The following is a 9711-nucleotide window of genomic DNA, read 5'->3' on the forward strand; positions in this document are numbered from 1 at the left end:
AGCCATGTGATGTATCAGTCACATGGAGGCAGGGCTTAAAAGCCTGAATTTTGCCTGAAACTCTCAGACTGAAGAAGTCTCTTGGAGGAGAGACGGAACGTTTCATTAAAGAAGAACCCGTCCAGAAGACCTATACAATTTTTTTCTTTTTGATGTTTTACCTGGATTACTGAGATGCATCAGGACGTTATTTTCAAGGTTCGATCAAACCAACTAAATCATTTCTCATAGATGATCCAAGTGTAAAACTGGTATGAATCAATAGTTATTTTGTTTACGTCAATTTTTTTTAAACTAAACTCCTACATTGAAACTATTTATTTTATTTGAAACAATATAATATGTAGCAATTAATTTATTAAATATACTATACATCCGTTATGGGTCTGTTTTCATTTTATCTGCTCAGCTAAAGTGAGTGAGCAGCCAAACAGAAGCAGGGCCTATCAGTGTTTTTTTTAATGTTTTGCAGGAGGCGTGCGTGCGTGCGTGCGTGTGTGTSTGGAGGGCGCGCAAACGGCATACGTGGGTGTGTCAACTTTAAATGATAAAAACGCTACTTCTGCTAATTGTTTAGCTCTTCGCGTTCAGCACCTTTGTGAATGCACGGATGTCATGAAGTAGGTGTGGAGATGAATAAAATAAAGCGTCACTCAAAATGTAAAAAATAAAAAGGGGTTTTCGGTACGGATGTCGCCATCTTTAGTAAGGGACAATAACCCTCCCGCTGCAACAAAACTTGAAATAATTTGGTAAAATGCGCCAAAGATTGACATTATTCGGATTTTAAGTGCTCATTAAAGTGTGTCAGCTTGCATAAAACTATTCACCAACTTAGAATGTCAAATAAAAATCCCGGTGTGCGCGTTAGAGTCTGATATTTTTTACCGAGCGGGTCGGCGTCGCCATGTTTACTTTGGGTGACTCTCTTCCATTTTCCTCCGCCTCTGGTTGTCAAGAAGATGGCAGCTTCCAGGCAGGCATGAGAGCAAATACTTCTCTACAAACCGAATGAATTTGAATTACTGACACAAGATAAGAGCACACAACCGTGTTTTTGCATCTACCGCATCGGATAAAGTGAGTAAAACTTGGATTTCTTCGTGCCTTTTTCCGGTTTGTTGTGTTTTTGTTGTCGCAAACCGCCCGGCCATTTTTCTTGTGGGAGCTGCTGAAAGGCCGATTGTCGAAAAGATGGCTGCTTCCAGAGACGGCATGAAACAGAGTAACACAGCGTTTGTGCTCTTTAACTGCATTTAGCTACGTTTTAATGCCCTTGGCGCAACTAATTTTGTGTCAGGTAAATTATGCACGCGAGAATTACTTGAAGTTAGGTGGGATTTAATTGTGAAATCTGGCGACGCTTTGACAGATGCGAGCTACAACGCTAACGCTGTTAGCACAGATAAATTAGGCTAAGCGGCTAACCGTGGGAGCTAGCGTAGCTAATAGTTTATTTTGATGCTACAACTCCAGCCTAAACATAGTTTGTTTATTTGGACAATTAATTCGATGGGATTTGAGGAATACGTTTTATAGCATAATGTGTGTGTTTCTGTAAGCTTTGTGTCACTTTTTAAGTATTTCTAAGTGCGTTAAATCGGTAGCAAAAATGCTAATCTGGCTAGCTACAATACGAGAAGCATGAAAATAGCCGACTCTCGCTAAYTATTCAAAGTTTAGGTTGAAATGTTGTTGCAGATGCGTGTCCTCCTGCTTCCCTGGTCAACGTTTAACCCGTGGTGTTTTTTGTTATTGTGTTGTTTTTCTTTGCCGGTGCGGTGGGTTTGTTCCTATGTATTTAGCCTTTTAATTCGCTTCCGCCATTTTTCAGACGGGCTTGTAGCTTTAGCGGCGGTTTGTTTGGTTGCGAGATGGCTGCTTCCAGGGACTGACTTGGAGGAAACTTGGATGATCGTCGTAATGAAAAGGGGAAAGAATAATGCATTTCTCGGGATGCCTGCAAACATTCACGAAGAAATATAAATAGACGTGGTTCGGAAGGTGCTGCACGTCGCTTGTTTCGGGTTGAGTACATCTTTCAAACTGAAGCTTGTCGCTAGCATGTCTTTAGCTCTGCCGCTGCTCTGAGCGCAAAAACAGCTGAAGTGTTTTTGGTGCTCCGCTTGGATCCATCCCGCTGTCGCGTTTATTAGAGTAATGTTATTAAAAGTGGTGCGACAACTTTAGGGGATTAAAATGTTCATTTTTTTATGTGTTCCAACCCGGCAGAAGTCATGTCTGCCCCTGGCTCCGCAGTGACCGGGACCACTGCGTCGGTTCTGCAGCCGCGATGGAAAAGGGTCCTCGGGTGGTCCGGTCCGGTTCCCCGGCCAAGACATGGACACAGAGCTGTGGCCATAAAGGAGCTTATGGTCGTTTTTGGCGGTGGAAACGAAGGAATAGTTGATGAGCTACATGTATACAACACAGGTAAGTTAGCTGGCATGTGGGGCATGGCCTGTTGTTTTTTTTTTTTTTCTCTTGCAGCCGCCAAAGTGTTGAAAGTCAGTATATTTTCACATGTTCACAAAAACTATTCAAAAAGTACGTGCAGCATTTTTTTAAGAACACGTAAGGGTAATAGAAATGTAATTTGTAGTTAAATGCTGTGCAGGCCTAAGTAGGCCAAACAAACCTGAGTCTGGTTACATTTGTCGCCCTCTGCTGGTGCAGCGTTTGGTTACACGTTTAAAAAAGGCGGGCTAAAATAAAATGGATGATGATTGTTGGTTTGAACACACACCCCCTGCCTGTTTCCTGTTCATAACCTCAGGGAGAATAACTCTGCTTAAGTTATCTGTTTCTCTCTTTTATTAATGATCAAAACTGAACTGTACAAATCATTTTTCATGGCTACTAATATGCAGATATTGGAGCGTTGTTTAGGTTGAACATTTGTTATGATCGTGTGGGAAATTAATCAGCAGCTTTGTTTTATTTTTGACTTTTAGCAACAAACCAGTGGTTTATCCCAGCGGTCCGTGGTGATATTCCCCCTGGTTGTGCTGCCTATGGTTTTGTGTGCGATGGAACAAGGTTGCTGGTATTTGGTGGAATGGTGGAATATGGAAAATACAGCAACGATCTCTATGAACTACAGGTAACCTTGTTGTGAAATATTATTGCAAATGTAAACATCAAATTTGCACATTATTAGCAAGCTATAGTATTGTCTTAACGACTACTAAGAGTTTTAAAATTAGCCAACTAGACTTTCTGTTTTGTGAAGACTTTGCATTTGAGAAGCCTCTTCAATGGAAAGAAGCCCAGCTGCCTTGTTTTGTAAACATTTACAATTTGCTTTGTCTCGGATGGCTTAAAACCTACACAAACATGCCCATTACTTAAAAGAGACAGTTTCAGAATAAGGTATTCTATGATAAGTGAAATAGAAGTGGGTTTGATACTGTTTGTAATAAATGTTTTGTTCTATAAGATTAGTCAAAGCTGTTTTTTTGTGCACTATTATGGCTAATGATGTTTATCTAGCCTGACTGCATTGGGTATTTTTCTGTAGTGGTAAGAGAACATATTACTGCTAACAGATTTTTTGAAAACTGACCTGTTGGTAATGAATTTTATATTAGTTTTTGCTAAACAAAAGAATTGACATGTTACTGTGACTGAAAATCTGCGCTCAAGATTATTGCACAGAGGTTAAGCCAATTTAAATGCCTGATCAGTTCTTCACTGCTGAAGTCTAATACCTGTACATGCTGAGCAATCAGTGCATCTCTATTCATAGTTGATATAATATTAGAAGAATTGTTCAGCTCCATAGAAACACTGTAATTTTAGCATCACATGTGAGCATGCTAAATGAGTGGCAAGTTTGTCATTAAGTGTTACAAATTAAATATTTCTAAAAAGCAAATAATGGTAGTGCAGTCAACAGCTAATAATGCTATTTAGTTTTTCTTTCACCTGATTGGCTGAACTTGAAGGGTGAGAGTTTTTGTACAAAGTTTGATCTGTTTACAAAATAAATACTGACATCTGAGACGAAGTTGTACACACAGGCAAAGGGCACAAAATAAATACTACACAGAAGAGTGGGGCTAGACTTCACTGTTTTGATGCAAAGACTCTTGTTGCTGTTAGATTCTGCTTTAATCTAATCACTTCTTTTAATATGGTCTCTGTACCAGGCCAGCAGATGGGAATGGAAAAAACTGAAAGCAAAAAATCCCAAAAATGGCCCCCCTCCTTGTCCTCGTCTCGGTCACAGCTTCTCACTGGTTGGTAACAAATGCTACCTGTTTGGTGGACTGGCCAATGACAGCGAAGATCCAAAAAACAACATTCCCAGGTAGGGATGTTTTTTATGCCTGCACRGTCCTCAGACGCTGAGGCTCTTGCTGCGTCAGCTACGTTAGTGCGACTCTTTGTGTTATTTCTCAGATACCTGAATGATTTGTACACGCTCGAGCTTCGTCCGGGTTCCAGCGTGGTTGGATGGGATATTCCGATCACATATGGAGTTCTCCCACCTCCTCGTGAGAGTCACACCGCTGTGGTGTACACAGAGAAGACATCCAGGAAATCTCGTTTGATAATCTATGGAGGAATGAGTGGTTGTCGTCTCGGGGATCTATGGACACTCGATATTGGTAGGTTTACTGTGTAAACGACCACCAAGACTGTTATTGACAAGATGAGTTGTTTAAACACAATCCAAACCAGGTGTGAGGTGTTGGATTTCATTGGATTTTTGTTTTTTAACCTCAGATACCCTGACATGGAACAAACCAACAGTAGGGGGCACAGCACCACTTCCACGAAGTCTTCACTCTGCCACTACAATCACAAACAAGTGAGAAGACCTCAGATGCACTCAGTTAATATACTGTATTTATTCATGTATAATACTAGAAATTTACCCCTAAAAATCATCCATTTGGGGGGGGTTAGATTTTTAATGCTTTTTAAGCTCAAAAAATGATGGTCGTATTATACATGAATAAATAAGTACCTGTGATAAAAAATTTGAAATTTTGCTTTGCAGCATTTTTAACTGATATCTTTCCCCCGTCTCTCATTGCAGGATGTATGTTTTCGGAGGATGGGTTCCTTTGGTGATGGATGATGTTAAAGTGGCAACACACGAGAAAGAGTGGAAATGCACAAACACTCTTGCGTGCCTGAATCTTGGTTTGTCATCAGATTTTGTAGTGGAAAAGATCAAACAGTCTGTTCCGATGTTAACCTTTTATGTTCTGTTTTTTTTTAAGACTCCATGTATTGGGAAACAGTGTTGATGGATACTCTCGAAGACAACATCCCCAGGGCCCGCGCTGGCCACTGTGCCGTGGCCATCAACTCCAGACTCTATGTATGGAGTGGCCGTGACGGTTATCGTAAAGCATGGAATAACCAAGTCTGTTGTAAAGACCTTTGGTACCTGGAAACAGGTGTGTCCTCTGTTACATGAGTGACAGTAAAGGTTTAAGTAGCCTAAAAGTGTTTTTAATGTTGCCTTTGTTTATCCCTCAGAGCGGCCACACTCTCCTGCCAGGGTACAGCTAGTCCGTGCCAACACAAACTCCCTGGAAGTGAGCTGGGGTGCAGTTTCTACGGCTGACACATACTTGCTGCAGCTGCAGAAGTACGACATTCCTGCAACCCCAGCAGCAGCCTCCCCAGCCACGAGCGCAACCCCATCACAGCCCATTAACTCTCCAAAGAGTCCTGCTCCTGCTGCTGCAGCACCCTCTGCTCAGAGTTTACCACAGACAGGTATTCTAATGAATGAATGTTTGGCCTCGTTTTTAAAAGTACAAAGTCTTGATTGTTTTGATTTGTTATGTTTGCAGCTGTTTTAAAGGTTGCAGCTCAACAATCAGCCACCGGTGCATCTGTTGTCACAGTTCGTCCCAGCCAGCCCGGGAAATCCCCCGTCACTGTGACCTCTCTTCCTCCAGGTGTTCGGATGGTTGTGCCTACCCAAAACACCCAGGGATCGGTACGAGCGTTCTCACACAACACGTAATCACGATAAAGCGTCGGTAGAGTTGGGCATAACCGTATTGTGTGCAATTAATCGTCAGGAAAAATATGAATCGATTATTTTTTGGCACTTGACGATTAATACGATTAATGCCACGTGGCAGACTGAGCTCCTCTCCGCTTTAAATACGACAAACATTWAAAAAAAATTAAATTATTTGTCTATAAAAACAATTTAAAGGAGACCTAATATGGGGRTCATAGAACAAGTTAGGATCCATCTGCAGATAATGAAATTTCACCTTTTCAGTTCTACCTGTTCTTCAGCTCTCTTCTAAACCTGCTGCTTTGCATAAGTAGATAGAAACCCCCTCCCAACCTGTTGTTTACGTTAGCTCTGTTCCCCCCCCCGCCCCCCCGCCAGAAGTTTACTTTTGGTTTCTTTTAAGCTGAAAGTACTATTTTTCCAAAGTAGTTCATGGTGAAATTATTTACACAAACTTTCTTTAACAATGCTAGAACATTGCCATCAAAAATAAAATTAATCCACACATCTCTGTTCTCCATGACTGTTGTAAAACAGCAGAACCGTCCTGTGGAGAAGTGGGCGGAGTCTCTGCTTGGGTTACCAGGAGACGAGCTGGGCTCAGGTTGGGGTGGGCTGGAGTGAGACATGTGACATCACAAGTAGCGGTGTTTGAAAACAGGTCATTTCAAGACACAGAGAAATACATTTACTTATAGTAAAAATTCCTCTGAGTGCATTTTTTTTGGTGCTTGGACCGTTTTTAGAAGCAGTACAGACCCAAATGTAAGTAAAAGCAACTGAAAAAAGTGAATTTTGCATATTTGTCCCTTTTTAAAATTTGATGTATAGCCTGAAGTCTGTAATTTTGACACAGTTTGGAACAGATTTTTATGARGAGCAAATCTTTCTCACTAAATTGGTCATGTGACTAGGACATAAGGGTGTCCAGGGACTCCAGGGGATTAATCCTCAAATTATCGGCTGAATACCACAATTAATTGTGATAAAAWWWTTTTTGCCAATATAGTCCAACCCTAAGCGTCGGTGTGAAGTGTTTTTATATTGTCATCAGATATGTATCCAACACCGCTTTACTTTTCCATTTTCAGCCAATTGGAAGTAGTCCTCAGATGAGTGGCATGGCAGCTTTAGCTGCTGCAGCTGCAGCGACGCAGAAGATCCCRCCCTCTTCTGCAGGCACTGTCCTCGGTGTTCCTGCCGGTGCCACTATCCTCAAAACAGTYGCCGTTTCCCCCGGCACAACCACAGTGAAAGTGGCCTCTCCCGTCATGGTACACATCAAATCAAACGTCCTCGTTCCCAATGCTGCGTGCAGCCTGTGCGTTTTGCTGAGACCAGTTTTTGCTCGCAGGTCAGTAACCCGGCCACCCGGATGTTGAAGACAGCAGCGGCCCAGGTGGGCACAGCAACCGCGTCCTCTCCCACCACCACCAGACCCATCATCACTGTGCACAAGTCTGGTGCCGTCACAGTGGCTCAGCAGGCACAGGTGGTGACTACTGTAGTGGGAGGAGTCACAAAGACCATCACCCTGGTCAAGAGTCCGCTCACTATGGGCAGCAGTGGCACCCTGGTAAGAAAATACAAACTATTTACCATGTTGTTTTCTGAATGTACTCATCTAGATGCATGCAGTCAGTCACAGACATTGTAAAATATATTTTCACACTTGGTGTGSGTGTCTTGTTTTGGGGTCATGAGAGAGTGACAACATAAGCTTAAGTAAGGGAGGATGTATAGGTTGGCCTATGGTGGCTGTTGGAGAGCAGGAATCAGAAAACAAAGCATGATGTTAGTCATCTGCATGACTGTAGGTCAGTTAGGGCTGCAATGACTCAAAGCCACAATGGTCTACTTTCCCCACTGAACTCCCTGTGCTGATGCTTTGTAGCGACTCGTGAACTTGAGTCTCTCTCTTATGTCGGCAGATCTCCAACCTTGGCAAGATGATGTCTGTGGTACAAACCAAGCCAGTGCAGACATCAGCTGTCACAGGCCAGGCTTCCACTAACCCTCTCACACAGATCATACAGGTCAGCTATCTGCATGAGTTCAGGAAAATAAAACAGGAGATAGCCTTAAACTCCTGAGACAGGCACCAGGTGGCGTTTTCTGAATGCCTTGCTTATTGGGTGTTTTTTTCTTCTCAGACTAAGGGTCCCCTCCCAGCTGGCACCATCCTGAAGCTGGTGACCTCTGCAGATGGAAAACCCACAACAATCATCACAACGTCCCAGGCAGGAGGCACAGGAAATAAGCCCACAATTCTCAACATAAGTGGGGTCTCCCCTACTACTACGAAGCAGGGCACTACCATCATTAAGACCATCCCAATGTCGGCTATCATGACCCAACCTGGAGCAACAGGTCTGCACTAAAGTGTTTGATTACATGCCACGACAAAACGAGTGCTGGGATTGAACAAAGCGAACTAAACAATCTACATAAAGTGACTTTTTTTTTCTACATTTGGTGTGGAAAGATTTCAGACATGTTTTTATTTTTGTCTTTTCAGGTGTAACCAGCAGTGCAGGTATGAAAACTCCCATTACAATCCTTACCACAAAGGTAATGACTACTGGAACTCCTGGTAAAATCATCACTGCAGTGCCCAAACTCACCACGGCTGCCGGGCAGCAGGGACTGACACAGGTGCAGTGACTGTTCTTCTGTTGTTGTTTTCTGTTGCACCTAAAGGCACTAACATTGAAAGGCCTGTTTCCAGGTGGTATTAAAGGGTGCTCCCGGACAGCCTGGCACTATACTGCGCACTGTGCCCATGAGCACAGTRGGTGGTGTTCGTCTTGTTACTCCAGTAACGGTGTCAGCTGTTAAACCCACCGTCACCACTCTGGTTGTGAAGGGGACTACTGGTAAAATAACCTGTTTTAGTTTGTTTATTTTTATTGACTTGTGTATTTTACACTTTGCGTTGTGTTCTCTGTTTTCATTTCTCTATTTTCATTTTCTCCAGGAGTCACCACTCTCGGTACAGTCACTGGCACCGTGTCCACTGCCTTGGCAGGGGGGGCCGCAGACAGCTCCAGCGCCTCTCTGGTGACTCCCATCACCACACTGGGAACCATCGCCACGCTGTCCAGCCAGGTCATCAACCCAACTGCCATAACCGTGTCAGCTGCCCAGACGAGCCTGGCTTCTACTGCCTCACTTTCCTCACCTACTATGACAGTGCAGGTAAGACCCAGTTAACAGTGTTTATATTACTATCCCAAACAGGTCATGATGACTGAAATATTTAGAGATGCAACAAACTGGTTTCACAGTTGTAAAGTAACTAAGTACAAATACTTTTGTTACTGTACTTAAGTAGAATTTTTGCGCATCTGTACTTTACTTGAGTGATTATTTTTCAGTGTACTTTTTACTTACATTTTCACACAATTCTCTGTACTTTCTACTCCTTACATTTTTAAAAAGACAAGAAGTAGAAAGTCGTTAACGTTATTTAATTTTTGCTTGTTTTCATTCCAACTTGTAAAAAATAAATACTATCCAAATAAATTGTGCCTCCTAGATAGAGTGAATTTAATTGTGGTTGGATGAGAAATGTAAATGTATACAATTCTGATACTGTATTAGTTTGTACACAAAAAAATCATGTCACACTTCAACAGGACATAGCAGACAAATGTAGCCTAGTACAAAGATGTGTGTGTGTGTATGTATGTATGTATGTATGTATGTATGTATGT

The 9711-nt window shown here is 42.4% G+C and overlaps 1 protein-coding gene across 7 annotated transcripts in view; it reads left to right on the plus strand.

Moving 5' to 3' along the window:
* Nucleotides 1-518: 518 nt before the first annotated feature.
* The window catches only part of hcfc1a (host cell factor C1a), a 26172-nt gene continuing 16979 nt past the window's right edge, over nucleotides 519-9711 (plus strand). For 2 of the 7 annotated variants that reach the window (XM_014027230.1, XM_014027232.1), the window contains exons 1-17: nucleotides 1180-1225; nucleotides 2233-2433; nucleotides 2955-3103; nucleotides 4152-4312; nucleotides 4405-4613; nucleotides 4732-4816; nucleotides 5048-5154; nucleotides 5235-5414; nucleotides 5497-5739; nucleotides 5817-5965; nucleotides 7087-7269; nucleotides 7350-7571; nucleotides 7927-8031; nucleotides 8149-8365; nucleotides 8514-8650; nucleotides 8724-8871; nucleotides 8973-9193. In XM_014027230.1, the coding sequence (XP_013882684.1) occupies nucleotides 1195-1225; nucleotides 2233-2433; nucleotides 2955-3103; nucleotides 4152-4312; nucleotides 4405-4613; nucleotides 4732-4816; nucleotides 5048-5154; nucleotides 5235-5414; nucleotides 5497-5739; nucleotides 5817-5965; nucleotides 7087-7269; nucleotides 7350-7571; nucleotides 7927-8031; nucleotides 8149-8365; nucleotides 8514-8650; nucleotides 8724-8871; nucleotides 8973-9193 (2748 nt within the window). In that variant the 5' untranslated portion in view covers nucleotides 1180-1194. Of the gene's footprint in view, nucleotides 621-711; nucleotides 1081-1179; nucleotides 1301-1701; nucleotides 2028-2232; nucleotides 2434-2954; nucleotides 3104-4151; nucleotides 4313-4404; nucleotides 4614-4731; nucleotides 4817-5047; nucleotides 5155-5234; nucleotides 5415-5496; nucleotides 5740-5816; nucleotides 5966-7086; nucleotides 7270-7349; nucleotides 7572-7926; nucleotides 8032-8148; nucleotides 8366-8513; nucleotides 8651-8723; nucleotides 8872-8972; nucleotides 9194-9711 lie in introns of those variants that run through there. The other 5 variants (XM_014027236.1, XM_014027233.1, XM_014027234.1 and 2 more) reach the window with 5 other exon arrangements.

This window comes from Austrofundulus limnaeus, unplaced genomic scaffold, assembly GCF_001266775.1.
Source record: "Austrofundulus limnaeus strain Quisiro unplaced genomic scaffold, Austrofundulus_limnaeus-1.0 Scaffold626, whole genome shotgun sequence".
NCBI classification, from domain to species: domain Eukaryota; kingdom Metazoa; phylum Chordata; class Actinopteri; order Cyprinodontiformes; family Rivulidae; genus Austrofundulus; species Austrofundulus limnaeus.